This window comes from Arachis hypogaea, chromosome 13 (assembly GCF_003086295.3).
Source record: "Arachis hypogaea cultivar Tifrunner chromosome 13, arahy.Tifrunner.gnm2.J5K5, whole genome shotgun sequence".
NCBI lineage: Eukaryota > Viridiplantae > Streptophyta > Magnoliopsida > Fabales > Fabaceae > Arachis > Arachis hypogaea.
The window spans coordinates 3,484,220-3,501,201 of NC_092048.1; the positions used below are offsets into that span (position 1 = coordinate 3,484,220).

The following is a 16,982-nucleotide window of genomic DNA, read 5'->3' on the forward strand; positions in this document are numbered from 1 at the left end:
GGTAACCGGAGATTAATGGGTTGGACTTATTGGGTTGGTCCAATCGTCTAATGGAGGAAGCCTTCGACCACGTCCGCACTTGGTAGCCTCCGTCCGACTTGTGCGTGAGAGAGAATAGAGGGTAGTACCTGCAAAGACACTCTGATGCTTAAGTCAGCAAGGATCTAAGCAAGTTTAGAGAATATTGGAACTTAGTGATACTTGAGGGGTGTCAGTATATTTATAGTGGTGAACCAATAACCACCGTGGATGTAGTTCCACATTTTAAGTAGGGTAATCGTCCCTTTATCTTAGGGAAGTTGGGATATGGCTCTTGAAAGTGGGTTGAGAGATTTTATGGGCAGTTACTTATTTGAATAAGTGTTATCTGCCGGCTAATCTTCTTCCCCGATTTCCTTGGAGCAAGTATCCGACTTCTTGAGAAAAGGTCGGTGTCGAATGAGGACCAATCTTTAGATTTAACCTTTTATTTGGACCTGGGTCTTAGTGTTGGGTCAGGTATGAAATAATAATAATAATAATAATAATAATATAATGGTCACTTTTTATTTCTCCGAATCATCCATCTTAATCTCTTGCTATTCAAATTATTAATAATGCTAATAATTCTTAGCCGCTAGCTAATTAACTTTCCCTAGTCTATCAAATTAATCACCCATCTTATAGTCAACGTATTATTTATTTTTTAATCAAGAAACTTCGGATAATTTGAAATTAATTCAGCTAGCACCCTCCAGAAACACAAATGTAATTTCAAAGTCTAGAGAGTTCCTTTTATTCCCTTTGAAGTTCTAGAGAATTATATATACTTTTAGTTACAAGGAAATTAAAGTTTATAAAATGTAAATTTAAGGTATGATCAACTAAGTAATAAATAAATTCTATGATAGTTTCTCATGCTGTGTTCATATAAATTTTACTCCAAATTTTTTATACTAAAAATCCAATAACTACATGCATGATTAAATAACAGCTATGATGTACGGAGAGTGATATGGACACGGGACACGACATGACACGAGACACGCCGACACGCAAATTTTAAAATTTTACATGACACGGAGACATGCATACATATAAAATATAAAGTATTTTTTAGATAAATTGTAGTTATATTTTGATATTTTATCGATATTAAAATATAAATTAAAATTTTTTATTATTTTTAATGTCTTATTTTAATTATATCAAGTATTTAAAATATTTTTTGTTTTAATAAATAATAATATATACTATATCTAAATTTATTTTAAGAATATATGTTAAGCATAAGACTGGACACGCTGACACATGATAGTATTTAGGTGTGTCCAAGCGTGTCTGAAGAAAATTTTTTTTGTTTTTTATTAAGACACGGTTGGACACTGCAGACACACACACGTGTCGGACGAATGTCGGTGAGTATCGTGTCCGAAATGTGTCTAACACGCAAACACAATTCAGCAAAGTGTCCGTGCTTCATAGAGTAACAGCCATGTATAATAATCTAAACTTTATATTCTTACATATGATAAGATTCACCAACAAAAAAAATCAAACCTTAATTATTATATGTATGGAATTTTTTAAATATATTATATTAAAGAGGAAAGTAAACTAGAAGTCTAAGCTAGAACATTTATCAAAATTTTATTTTCTGTGTGCTATGAAACGAAATAAGATTCAATTGAGAAGAGAGATAGGGATGACCCATTGGTAAAAAAATTGGGACCATAGCATTAATTAGGGTTTGCCAAATTAGTGAGAGACAGAGCAGCAAAGTAGGGAAAAGTAGACCATTGTGTTGCCCTTAATTTCATATTCTAATGTTTGATGTCACTCATATATCAATAATTATTGCCATGCAATAATGCCATATACAATTTTTACACTTTCCCATAACCACTTTAATGGAGCGGTTGATTTATGAGAACCTTCCAGGTATATCAAATCAAGGGTGGTAGATATACTTTTCCATATTAAAATTAGTCCTTAAAATTAATTAATAGTATAACATATAGTTAAAATATATTGAAATAAATTAAATAATATTATTATAATAAAAATTATTTTTAATAGTAAACTTTTAATGATAATAACATAATAATCACTAGTATATTTTTACGATAATTATATATTTATCGTTATTACTATATGTTACAACGATAATTATATATTTTTTGTTGTCATTAAAAAAAAATTTATTGGTAATTATACAATTGTCACTAAACTTTTTAGAGACAAAACATAATACAATTAATTAATGTACAATTACCGATAAATATATTAGAAGTTATTTTTATTGTTGCTAAAAATAAAATAAATAATTGCTAAAAATTATTTTTTTTAGTAATTTATGTATTGAAAATGAGTTAAACGACATATATATATTTATATAAAAATATATATTAATTAATTTTAGTATACATATAATATCTTTTAAATTAAATCAATAATGTAAAAAGTAAAAGTTAAAAAATACATTTAAAATAAAAAATAATTAATACTGAGTAATTAAAGTTAATTCCCTAAATTTATTCCTTTAAATAAAAGACATCATCTCTATGAAAATAAATACTAATTTACATGAAATAAGAGCCGTTGGAATGGTTGTTATAGAATGGGACCATGCAAGAAAGAGCAATGCTAGGGCCAGCAACATTTGTGATTGGTAGCCATCAATTAGCCATCAATGATAATTTGATGGTGTGAGATTGATGTGAAATTTTATCCAATAGCTCACCTTTTTCTGCTGGTTATATGCTGGCCAAAATGTAATAAAATTGCTGGCCCTAGACTTTTCCTGCAAAAAAAAAAATGAAGCTAATACAAAAATTTATATTAACCATATCCTTGTCCTGTTGTCCATATCCACATACACTCACCAAACAAACACAAAACAAAGCAAATTAAAGCAACCCCATTATTATATTTTAATTTAAGGGAACTGCTAGGTAAACAATGACTTTTTTGAACAATATAAATAACTACTAATTAAATAAAAACACATTACATTAAAATAACCATTCGTACACCTAATGAAATGAACATTCGATATATCTATTATTCACGTTATTTAGTATTTTTATTATCTACCTATATTTTTCCTTAATTTAAATATTGCACACACTATCTCACTTTCATTACTTAAATACACACCCCATTTGGAACAAGACCACACACAAAAACTAGTGTATCATATTCCACTAAAGAATCAAAGAAGAGAAAAAAAAAATGGCTAAAGATGTTGAAGTTGAAGAGCAAAGAGGAGGAGGAGGAGGAGAATACTCAGCAAAAGACTACCATGAACCACCACCAGCACCATTGATTGATGCAGAGGAGCTTACAAAGTGGTCCTTCTATAGAGCACTCATAGCTGAGTTCATAGCAACACTTTTATTCCTTTACATCACTGTCTTGACCATTATTGGTTATAGTAACCAAAGTGATACCACAATCAAGGGTAACACTCAGTGTGATGGTGTTGGAATCTTGGGTATTGCTTGGGCCTTTGGTGGCATGATCTTCATCCTTGTTTATTGCACTGCTGGCATTTCCGGTAATCCTAAACTCTAAATTTTAAATTAAAAAAAAAAACAGATTTTTTTTTGCAAAATCTTTTGATAAAAAATAATTTTGTAATTTATAAATAAAAAAATTAATTTTAATTTTTTAAATATTAAATACCAATGAGTTATAATTCAAATAGTACAGTCTCTCTATATTCAATTAAGAGGTTGCGAATTCGAGTCTCTTTATGTTTGTTACTGTAGGAGGACACATCAACCCTGCAGTGACATTTGGGTTGTTCCTTGGCCGGAAGGTGTCGCTGATAAGGGCACTGTTGTACATAGTGGCACAGTGTGCCGGCGCCATCTGCGGCGCCGGACTGGCCAAGGGATTCCAGAAAGCTTACTTTGATAGGTATGGAGGTGGTGCCAACTACGTTCATCCTGGTTACAACAAAGGAACTGCTTTGGGTGCTGAAATTATTGGCACCTTCGTTCTTGTCTACACTGTCTTCTCTGCCACTGACCCTAAGAGAAACGCCAGAGACTCCCATGTTCCTGTAAGATGTGGACACGTGTTATGTCAATTGATAGTTGAGAATTATTAGATGATAATTTAATTAAAGTGAAAATTCAGGTGCAGGCGATTTCACGTGAAGTTGATACTGAGAGCCGTCAGATGATTTGACTGATTTTTTATCTAACGATTTTTAGGTATCAACTTCACGTAAAATTAACTTCAATTGAATTTTGACCGATCAATCGTGTCAAATTATCAACTTCGTATAAAAATAACTGTATTATTTTTTTATTATTATGGATGAACTAATTGAAATGAAAAAATATAACAAAATAAAGGTGTTGGCACCACTGCCAATTGGATTTGCTGTGTTCATGGTTCACTTGGCCACAATCCCGGTAACGGGCACCGGCATCAACCCGGCAAGAAGCTTCGGAGCTGCCGTGATTTACAACAAAGACAAAATCTGGGATGACCATGTAAGTAATTAATTAACAAGGAATGTTAGGGATCAGCAATTTTTGTGATTTGTAGCTATCAAATAATCATCTATAATGATTTGAATGGTGTGAAATTTCATTCAATAACTCACTTTTTTTGGTGGTTACATGCTGATCAGAATTTGGAAAAGTTGCTGGCCCCTAGATTTTTCTTTAATTAATATATCAAAAAGAAAAAATTTAGAGGGTCAGTAATTTTATTAAATTTTGGCCAGTATGTAACCTGCAAAAAAAAGTGAGTAATTCCTAGCTATTGAATAAAATCTCATACCATTAAAATTATCATTAATGATTATTTGATGACTACAAATAACAAAAATTGATGGCCCTAACATTCTTATGTAAAAAAATGTAATTTATATTTAATTTTTATGATTTTTATAATTGTTCTGTTGTTTCAATAATTCAGTGGATATTCTGGGTTGGACCAATTCTTGGAGCTGCAGCGGCTGCAATCTACCATGAACACATTATTAAAGCATCTGCCATAAAAGCCCTTGGATCCTTCAGGAGCAACCATTAATTAAGCAAATATTATATATAATTTAATAAATAAATTCATCAAGGAGTGGAGTGTAATGTAAGTTTAATTTGTATGAGGGGTCCCTCTTTAATTTGTCTATTTGGTCTTTTCTTTTAGATTAGCTTAATTAATAATTATTATCTTTTAATATCCAGTTTAGCTAACTAAGGGTGTTATTTTGTATCCCCCTTTTTTTCCCTTTGGTTTTCAATATATGTATGTATTTGCTTTGCTTACCTTGTTCTCACTTTATTATATTATTATTAACCCTAGTTAGTGTATACACTATTTATATTTATGGGGTCTAATCTAGCCAGCTGTATTAACTTCTAACATTGCTAATAGGTTTCTTTTGTGATGCTTATCCAATAGTGTATGTGACCTAATTAAATTTATATTAAACTTGTGCAAGTGGGTCTTTTTTAGTGATATTATTAATAAAGGAACAAAAATATGAGTAAACATGCATTTTTTTAGAACATATACTACATAAACTAGGGCTGATTTAATAAGAAGGAAAAAAAATCAGATATATTTTTAGAGGTGTGTATTTAATAACATCAGTCTTTTTATTTTTCTTTTGTTTTATATTTAATAAAATTTATATATTACGTTAAAATAACATTGTTCTAATTGTAGCTAATAAATTATAATTCAAATAGTATAATTTTTTCGTCCTCATTTAAAAATCTCGGAGTCAAATCTCACTCATAGTTAAAAAAAAAAGCATTGTTCTAATTATATAAATATATTAGTTACCATTGCAATTCAATATTCTCACTTAGAAGGTTATCTATTATTGTGGTGGTTATGGGACGTGACACATGAAGCTTTCGCCTTTTTTTTTTTCCCAATTCTTTCATTAATTGCGGATGCTGGACCTATAAAGTACGGATACTTCGTTAAGTTGTTATATTCACGTGTTGGACACATTTTGGATACGATATCCATCGATACTCGCTCGATACGCGTGTCTGGTTGTTTGCTGTGTCCAAATTGTGTCTCAATAATAAAAAAAAAATTTTATCCGAGCACACTTGGACACACTTAAATATCATCACGTGACAGCGTGTCCAGTTTTATTCTTAACATATATTTTTAAAATAAATTTAGATATAGTATATATTATTATTTATTAAAACAAAAAATATTTTAAATACTTGATATAATTAAAAAATTAATTTATATTTTAATATTAACAAAATATCAAAATATCATTACGATTTATTTAAAAAATACTTTATATTTTATATGTATGCGTGTCCCGTGTCATGTAAGATTTTAAAATTTATATGTCGGCATGTTCTGTGTCGTGTCGTGTCCCGTAGCCGTATCAATATCCGTACATCATAACTGAGGATATATATATATATAAGGTTAATTTTTAACATCGTCTATTCTGGTGTCGAATTTGTCTAATTTTCATTTTAAGATACATATTTAGGCTGAAGTGGGAGAGTAAATGAGCTTTAGCCCATTTAAAGGTTGGCCCGGTTGGGCCTACGGGCCCAGTTTGGGCATGGTTCAATCGGTTTGTTCCGTTTGGTCTAATTTTGGGCCGATTTCTTTGAAATTAGTGTCAAAAATCTCGCTTCGATGAGCTCTATCCTAATTTAATATAATATTGACATTTCTAATTTTTTTTATTAAAAATTAATTTATTGACTAATTTTTTACTAATTTAACGGGGTTTACAAACGGGGTAAAGCTCTAGCAGTCCATTCCCTTGGTGATCCTACTCAAAACGCCACAGACAAGGTCGGATTTTTCAGATCAGAGAAATATCATAAAAGCCCTAATCGCCCCGCACTTCGGCTGAACTGATGCCTCGAGAAGTCCCCAACGAAGCCGTGGATTAACCATCTAAGAGATGTATAATCAAGCTTGTGGTTCCATACTATCCCGTCAAGGACTCGCAAGAACCCATATGGAATTGGGATGACGGTCAAGTTACACTCCCAACCTATTAGGATGAAGAACGAAGATGCATCTTAAAATAGAATCAAGCATAGATTGAAGTGGAATAGTGATATGATTAATCCATAAGAATTAGCAGAGCTCCTAACCTTAACCTAGGATGTTAGTAACTCATACTGTACAAGGAAACAATGTAATTTGAAAATAAGGCATAAAAGTTCCGAACAAGAGTGATCCTTGTTCTATATATACTAATCTAATAACTAAGAATTACAGAAAATAAGATAAACTAGTCTTGTAGTGCAAAAATCTACTTCTGGGGTCCACTTGGTGAGTCTTTGCCGCTTTGACATAATGCAAAGGCGCTCATCTAAAGTTTGCTCTAATATTGTTCCATGCACAAAATCACCCTATACACAAATTTCCCTTTTCATCGAACCTGGGTCATTTTCATATATATCTAAGCCTTCAATAATTTCGATAAAACACAATTTTTGCTCTTCAACTTGTTGCATGTCACACTCTATTTCATTGCACACAATTACGTCCACCGCATATTCATTTGTGTCGTCAAACTCATAATCTTCTTCGTCATCATTATCGCCTTTAAAAGATACATTATCCCAGAATAAAACCTTATCTTCTTCATTGCTGAGATCCTCACCACTTCTAGTTTTATCCAAATACAATCCACAAAGTGAAAAACCTGATATCAACTAAGGGACATATCATCAGAACCTGAAATTGACAGTTGAGACAAAAATTCTAGCACAAACAAGTGCATTATTATCAGATTATTCCAATTAAGTACTTGTACTAGGAAGTAACTATGACAATGCAACCTCACATACAGGTCCAGATTTCCAATAGAAAATGGCAACAATTTTGATGTGAAAAAACATAGATGAGACGGAAGCAAATCTGGGGCATGAGGGCATATACTCAATGGTGGATTTCATTCTTTTCTTTTTTTTCCTTAAAAAAATATTTTTAAAATGAAAACAACCGGAAAATTTCAGGAATACTGTAATAAAAGTTTAGCTTGAAGTATCAATACATTTTCAAATCAGAAGTTCAAGTAATTACAAGGGTAAATTAGAAAGCAATTCCAGAGAGATTCACTGGTATAGCAAGTTGATCCTTATGTTCTTATACACTTTAACAAAGCTAGATATGATTACATAGTCAATAACAGTGCAAGTGGTAGCAGTGATTGCAACACATACACAATGATAAAACTCACAAACTACATAACACACTATTAATGGAGTATATTAGAGATTGTAGAGACTGACTATATAAGCCAATTGGGAGATTAACATTCAATTTCGGCTTAACTATACACGCCAAGAGAGGGAAGTGAATGCAACATCCTGGATAACAGGATTTTGTCCCAAGAAGTTGTGTCTCAGATCAATTTTCAAGTTTGTTCCGCTATTTAAGATCTCACCGCTGGTTGCCGCCTGGGGTGTAATTGTAAATATATCATAGTGAGTTAGGACCTTTTTGTAAATAAATTGGGTAACTCCATCTAATGGAGCTCTCTTGGAGAGTCATCAAATACTTTGCCTATAAACATATAACTAGAAGCAAATTCTTTGGTAAGAATAGGCAGAAGAGCATAGTATCTTTTGTACCCAAATTTCAAAACCTAGCAATCTGGAACATCTAGAGTCTCCTGAGCAAAACTTAAAGTAGGAAGGAGGAGAAACAATTAAATGACTGAAAAGACATTGAACAAAGCAGGGCAAGCGATGATGTGTAGTCACTTGTAGTAACTCTCAATCACTAGCATGTTCATACAATCTAATTTTCACTCTCAGGTATTCTAAATTTGAAGAAAATTCTATTAGTTTATGGTACACACTCTTAAACATCACATCAGATTATGGAAAAGTGAACCACAAAGATATTAAAAAAGTGAAGAAAATGAAGTACAGGTGGAATCCTCCATTTGAGATACAAAGACGAGCCTAAGAAAGTCTCAAGTGCCTCAAATGAACCTCCAAAACATTCAGTCTTCTCTCAAACACTTTTCCTCAGCTTCCTTAGTCTTCTGGGAAGAAGTTAGGTTAGGTTAGGTTAGGCATGCACCAATGTTGACTTTATATCTACTAAGGAGCATTTTACTAATCATTAAGCTTGAGAACAGATTTTTCTGTTTATGCATTATTGTTCTAGAGTGTGTTTATGTTGTACTTGAGCACATTGTCAAAATTTTACCATACTCGAGCACACTCACAACGTAGCTAGGCTCGGGCCTAATGCTCAAGCCAGATATTGCAGCGAATCATTCCTATCCCTTGTACCTGCAAAACACAGTAAAAGAAACGCTTAAAATGCTTCAAAACTCAGCTAAAAGCTAACTAGAAGAAATAAGAATTGAATTAAACAATGGAATTAGAAAATTAAAAATAAAATTTGCTAATAGAAAGCCTAAAACAGACCAACTTAAATTCCAAAAAACAAGAAACCATTTGAGAATTTTACTGGGAATCCACATTTCTTAGCACATGCTAAGCTTCCTCAAAGCTGAAGGTTAAACAAACTACTACCCCACTCACTCACTCTCACTCTTTGAATTCTTTTAGAAATGAAGAAAAAATAGTAGTATGAAGTGCGTATATGAATTTATGAGTTCTAGGTGACTCATTCCCTAGTTTGGATCTCTTAGGGTGAAGAGACAAATGATCCCTAAAATTATTCCACCATAACTCTGGAAAGATAAGACAACTTTCAGCATATACATAAGTATTATACAGTACCTATGGTTCATCCTGAAAGTGTAGCAAGCCACCCGATTCATAACCATTCTCCCTTAACAGGGTATCATTGAGGAGCAAAATAAAGAATAATATCCATCTTGAATAGTCAGAGTTATTCAATCATTCAAAATTATCCATTTTATTGCTCCTCCTTCTCCTTAGCCGTCGAATAACGTACATTGCTTTGTCATACTGATGTGAATTCAAACAGTATTCATGGGACTGCATCCTGTCAACAAGATCAATAGCATAGTCCTTTTTATCTATCGAAAGAAGGAGACATTTGAGGAGCTTGTTACAAATTCTTGGCCTCAACATGAAACTTTTTTCTAGGGTGTAGAAGAATATGTTTACTGTATCATCCAGCTTCCCTTCCTCACAGAGAATATCAATCAAATGTACACAACTTGTAGGATTGATATTAATATTGAACTCACCAAGAACAGAAAATATAGCTAATGCTTCATCTATCTTTTTTGCCATACAGAACCCAGTAATTAGAATTGTGTATGGAGCTAAATTAAAATCTCTACATTTGAAGTCCATTTCCAGTAAGCCTCGAATTACTTCTTTCACATTTTCTCTGATAAAATGGTTCTCCAACACGTTGATTGAATCATTATCCAACTTCGGAAGGCTTTTCAGATATTCAAAGTAAATATTGAAGGCCATCGAGACCTTCCCCTTTTTGTTTAACCAGCTCATATGGGCATTAGAATTTGATAATCCAGGTTGACAACCATGCTTCAACATATGTTCACGGATCTTAAAGGCGTCATCTTCTCTGTTAGCCCTATAAAGTCCATCAACAAGTGTCCCATAAGTAATAGAATCAGGTGAGATCCCCTTTAGTTGCAGCTCCTTGAAAAGCTTGATAGCAGCGTTGATATTACCAGTTTTGCAAAAACCATTGATTAAAATGTTGTATGTGATAATGTTAGGCACAACCCCACTCCCAGCAAGTTGTTTGAGAAGCTTGTAAGCATTCAAAACTTCACCAGCCTCGCACATTTGCTCCACCTTTTTCTGGAGACTAACACTATCAAAAACCCTGTCAGAACCCTGAGAAAGCCGGAAAAACAAAGATGGGCTTCTCCCAATCTCCATCTCGTGCAGTAAAAGGTGTGCTTCCTCAATTCTGCGAGCCTTGCAAAGGCCATGCATCAGAGCACTGAAGGTCACAACTGAAGGGAGACATCCAAGTTTTTCCATCTGATTAAATATCTCCCGTGCCTCTCCAACCATTCCATTCCTACACATGCCATAGATGAGAATGGTGTAGGTGTAAGCATTATGAAATTGTTCGTCCTTGGAAACCTCAAGCTGAAGAGATCTAGCTTGGTCCAAACGACCTATGTCACAAAAACCTTTGATTAATGCATTGTAACAATAGGCGTCTGTCATCTAACATCTTTGCAGCTTCACCAACCCTATCCTCTTTGGACAAACCACGTATCATGATAGCATATAAAGTAACATCCGGCACAATTCCCCTCTTAAACATCTTGGTGTACCATACATATGCCTCACTATATCTCTTGGCGTGAATGAAGCTATTTATCAGAGAACAGTAACTTTGCAGATTAAGAGCAAAATCATCTATCCTCAACAAAGACAGCAAAGAAAGTGCTTCATCTGTCCTTCCGTTCTTGCAAAACCCATCAATCAAGACATTATAACAGCGCAAAGTAGGCAAGCACCCATTTTTTTTCATAGTGTTAAACAACCTAAACGCCTCATCAACCTTCTTCCACTGACAGAGGCCATAAATAATAGCCGTATACATCTTAACATCAGGCAGCACACCCTTCTTGCTCATATCATCGAGCATCTCGAGGACAGCGTTGAAGTTTTCAATCTTACAGAATCCACCAATCTAGAGAGTGTACGTGTGGTCATCTGGCAAAGAATTAGACCTAAGCATAACATTATAGAGCGAAAAAGCCAACACAAACAAGTCTTTCTTGAGCACAACCTTCAAGATAGTGTTATAGGCGTGAGCACTGGGCTCACAGTCGAACTTAGACATTCTATCAAAACACTTAATGGCTTATTCAACAAGACCCATATAGGAATAGGTCCTTATGAGGGCTCTAACAGATTCAGAACTTATGAAAATCCCAGATTTATTCAGAAGCTGGAGCGCGTCCCAGTAAAGGGAGCACCACTCCTTAGTGGCGAGAGTGCAACTTACCTCGTTACGGGAATGCTGATCCACGAGGCTCTCGAACTTGAGCGCGACCCACACGCAAAAACGGAGAGGGAGTCCGCGGTTACGATTAGGGAGATCTCGCGTGACGACGACGGCGTCTGCGTCAGCGGAAGAGTGGTGCTGCAATCGGCGAGGGAGGAACCTTGTGAGCAGTCCGGAAGCATTGTGGAAATGGACTCGTTTCCACAACAGCATAGAGGGATCGGGGTGATGATGGTGGCAGCGGGGTGCTATCTTGTGGCGTTTGGGGAAGAGGGCAATAGGTGAGACCTAAAAACAGAGTAAAGAGTAATAAACTTATAAGTTATAACGAATATCAGAGAGGCTTTTTTAAATCTCTTTTTGAGGGGGCCGATAGATGAAAATGTCCATAAGACTAATTTAATATTACTAACCACTCAAATATAAAAAGATTATTCCTACCAAGTCATTATAAAAAAGATTTTTTTTTTTTTGTGCCAATGAAGATAACTAGTTATCTACAAGTGTACAACTATCATAAACTTCATAAAAGATAATAAATTTTAGATAATAGGTAAGAGATTTTAAATTCAAATTTTATTGCTAGTTTATTCTAAGAAAAATAATTTTACAATAAACTGCTATTTTTATATAATTTAAATTAAATATTAATTTTTAATAAATTAGACACAAAAATTTAAATACCATAACCATCACGAAAAAAAAGTTCACAATATTACTATGTTCGGTGGATATGGCCTCGAATTCCTTACTTTTGTGCCCCTCATTTCATATATTATTATATTATATGCATACATAAACTAATGAATGAGCTAATTAATTCACCTCATACCTTCATGTATTTTATGTCCATTTTATATAGTTATACGGGCACACTCTTTGTTGAGAAAAAGGCACTCATAAATAGTTAAATTATCATTAATGATTATTTAGTGTTCTGTTAATTTGTAATTATTATACAAATGGAAATTTAAAAATGGTCACTAATTTTAATTGCTACGTGAATCTAAACCACACCCAAGATTAAAAAAAAAAGTTTCATGATAGGTTGATGTACAAATGCAATGATAGAATTATGAATTGAATAATAAAATTGAAGAAAATTACTCTTGGCTTTATATAGTCTTATTTTCTTAGATAAGGTTGAAAAAAAATATATAAAAATGAAGGTATTAGCCGCATATTCTAATTTCAAGGGGATATCCTTGATGGAACATTTTAGATTGTTACAACAATCACAATCATATGTAATGGTGAATATTATCATAAATTAAGCAACTTAGGAAAAAAGAAGGAAGAAGTAACAAGATGAAACCTTTACTACAATTTATTGAAACTTTTTTCAATATCAAATTATCAATGTAATGGCATAGGAGTTACATTAATTAATCCTATGCATTTTTATCAACATAAACATAGAAGATTCTCGAAACAACCTATCTAGATATTACTATTTTATATGATATATGTATGCATAAGATGTAAATAACTTTTAAATATTCATTTTAGCCAAAATAGGATCTAACCATAGGTTTTTTGGAACAAGTATATATGAAGTGCCTTTTGAATAGTTAATATTAGTTAAATTTTTTTAGAAGAATTAAAATTTAAGATTTAATGTTTATAATTTAAGATAAAAAATAATTTATAAAAAGATTTATATTGGCTAAAAAAATTGATTCCTCAATTAAACACTTAAAAAAAACTAATAATCAACTAATAAAATATTAATTTTTTGAACTAATAAGAAAGAGAGGGAATTTTTTTTTCTTTTACTTTTTTTTTTTTGTGGACAAAAGAGCTGAATTCATTGATATATATATTATTCTTTTATTTTGGGGCTCTTTATTTGTTTTATGGTGTTATAGGGCTCTTTAGTTTTTTACAGAGATTTAAGGCTCTTCATTTTATTGTAAATCATACTCTATATTCATATTTTGGTATGGGTTTTATATTTTCACATCCATTGGGCCTGGTATAAGCCCCACCCAATTGATTTTTTTTTTTGCAAGTAAAAGTGAAACCGATTGATTTTAATTAGTTTGTTATGAATTATTATTTGAATTTGGTATGTTCTTATAGTTTTTTAATCAATCTATGAGAATTGCAGCTGACCCGCAATAATAATAAGGCGAATTCTTCGGTATAGACAGGAAAACAAATTTATACATGTTGATTTGTGTTGTTTGAATTTTAAAGTGACAAATGTCTATTGAATAGGTAAAGTAAATGGGACAAATTCTGTGACTGTTTTGTACTTGCATGAGTGGTTATCAGGGAGGTGTTACTTTTTGAGATTAATAGAAAAGTTATTAGACTAATTAGAAATAGTGCAATTAGGAAGTAATTGGGCCTATTCACTTTATATTGTATTAGGTATTTTATTGGGCCTATAAAAAAAAGAATAATTTAAAACAACTTGAACAGACTTTTTATAAGATAAAAATCAAAACACAAATATAATGATTAATAATATCAAATAAAAAATATTTATCGAAAAAAAAATATCAAATAAAAATAAATTAATATAGAATAATTAATTATCCTGATAGATTATAATTTTCAAACGTGAAAGAATAATAAGATTATATTATTATATATTTATTTAAAAAATATCAAAAATAATATGCTATAATAATTATTTTTAACAAATTGCATATCTTAGCAGAATATATTAATAATAATTTGTTATAGTATGTATTTGAATATATATATATATATATATATATATATATATATATATATATATAAATAAATGAGAGAATATGTAAAAATCATTGCATAAGAATTAGTCAGGGTGGGAAACAATTACTCATAAATACTTATATTGTTAACGTCTTTTCTTAATTAGGGATATAAGTAAATTTTTTATAAATTTTATTTTTAATTGATATTAAGAAAAATTTTAAATTTTACCAAAACGTAAAACCATTAGATATAAAATAACACAAAATTTTAAATCGCAGTAATGAATAAAAAAATTCCTCCTAAAAATTAACTCCAATAATTAAGAATTTATTTTAAAGGTGCAATAAATTAAAAATTTATTTCAAAATTAAAATAAATTAAAATAAAATTATAAATAAAATAGGTCTACAAAAACTAACCTTTATTTTTTGTAGAGCAATTTAAAACAAAAAAAAAATAGTTTTTGTAGGTCTATTTTATTTATTATTTTATTTTAATTTATTGTAACTTTGAAATAAATTTTTAATTTATTGCACCTTTAAAATAAGTTCTTAATTATTGGAGTTAATTTTTAGGAGGTATTTTTTTATTTATTATTGAGATTTAAAATTTTGTGTTATTTTATATGCAGTCAATTGAAAATAAAAATTTATAAAAAATTTACTTATATCCCTAATTAAGAAAAGATGTTAATAATATAAGTATTTATAAGTAATTATTTCCTGCCCTAACTAATTCTTATGCAATGTTTTTTACATATTCTCTCATTTATATATATATTATCATAAATTTCAAATACATACCGTAACAAATTATTATTAATATATTCGGTTAAGATATACAATTTGTTAGAATTTATCATTGTAGCATATCATTTTTTACTTTTTTTTTCAAATAAATATTAATAATAGATCCTTATTATTCTTTCACGTTGTGAGTGAAGTTGCGAGTGAATTATAATCTATCAGGATAATTAATTATTTTATATTAATTTATTTTTGTTTAGTTTTTTATTTGATATGATTAATCATTATATATGTGTTTTGATTTTCATCTTACAAAAGGCCTAAGAGATATTGTTTAAATTGTTTTAAATTATTCTTCTTTTTATAGGCCCAATAAAATACCCAACATAATATAAAGTGAATAAGCCCAACTACTTTCTAATTGCACTATTTCTAATTAGTCTAATAAGTTATAACTTTTCTATTAATCTCAAAAAGTAACACCCCCTTTTTTCTGATAACCACTCGTGCAACCATGCAAGTACTCCTGCAACTGAAGCAGCTGCAGAATTTGTCCCATTTACTTTACCCATTCAATAAACACTTGTCACTTTAAAATTCAAACAGCACAATACTATATGTGTAGATTTGTCCCCCTGTCTATACCAGAGAATTCGCCTAATAATAATAATAATAAAATTATGAGAATCAGAATGCAAAGAGAGTAAACATATGCGGTGCAATGGAGGAAGTAAAGAGAATCACAATTGCGATCCACTTCTCTGCACAAAGGCATGAAAAGTAACTGAACATAACAACAATGAATAATACACAGAAAATGAGAGAGAACAAGCATGAAGTGCTGACATCTTCTTTAATTAACATCACAAGTTATATTCACCCCTTTAGTTGTATTCTTGCACTATATGTGCTCATTATATATATATATATACATCAAACAAATTTACCGTCACTTATTTTTTTTAGTTTTCAGTATTTTTTAATCTAAAAATCCAAGAATTAATTTGTTGTAATTCTGAGTTTCATTTGATAATTAATAGTTATTATTGACCAATGAGTTGTTATATATAAAGATAGAATTAAAACTTCTAACATTTAACAAATTTGAGTTGGTCAAGTGACTAGCTTACTTTTAGCATTTAAATGTAGTAAGTCCAAATTGAAATTTACAACATAAGGGTAGCAGAGCATGGAATATAGCATGCCTGTTAATTTCACAAAAAAAATAACAGAATAGCTCAAGAACGTGGACTTAAAATCACATGGCACACATTCTATGTATAAGAAGCATAACCCAACATATGGAAACAGAGAAGAGTGGAAGATAGTTGAAGTCCAATTCGAAGAATGGTCAGCAAGAAAGACATCATGGTACCTTATAATGCTATACCTGGATTAATTCAACAGGTAATCATGTTTAGTAAAAACTTGATATCATGCACAAGGACAAACAAGAACATCAACTTTTCATATTGATTTTGCCAATCACTGTGGACAAGTGAACATGTGTTTAGTGAAGCTTTGCTGCATATCCAACTGCCACATCTTAGCCTGAAGGTAGTTCCAGCAACTAAGTAACTATAAACATATAGCTCCGACCAGGCTGAAAAATTATGATATTGACCTTTTAGAAAGAGTAAT

General features: G+C 31.3%; 1 protein-coding gene across 1 annotated transcript; it reads left to right on the forward strand.

The window, feature by feature from the left end:
• Nucleotides 1-3,098: 3,098 nt before the first annotated feature.
• On the forward strand, nt 3,099-5,267 carry LOC112736511 (aquaporin PIP2-7). The gene is made up of 4 exons (XM_025786010.3): nt 3,099-3,538; nt 3,753-4,048; nt 4,347-4,487; nt 4,918-5,267. Exons 1-4 carry the CDS (start codon nt 3,214-3,216, stop codon nt 5,029-5,031), a joined length of 876 nt encoding a protein of 291 aa, XP_025641795.1. The 5' UTR covers nt 3,099-3,213; the 3' UTR covers nt 5,032-5,267.
• Nucleotides 5,268-16,982: the final 11,715 nt, after the last annotated feature.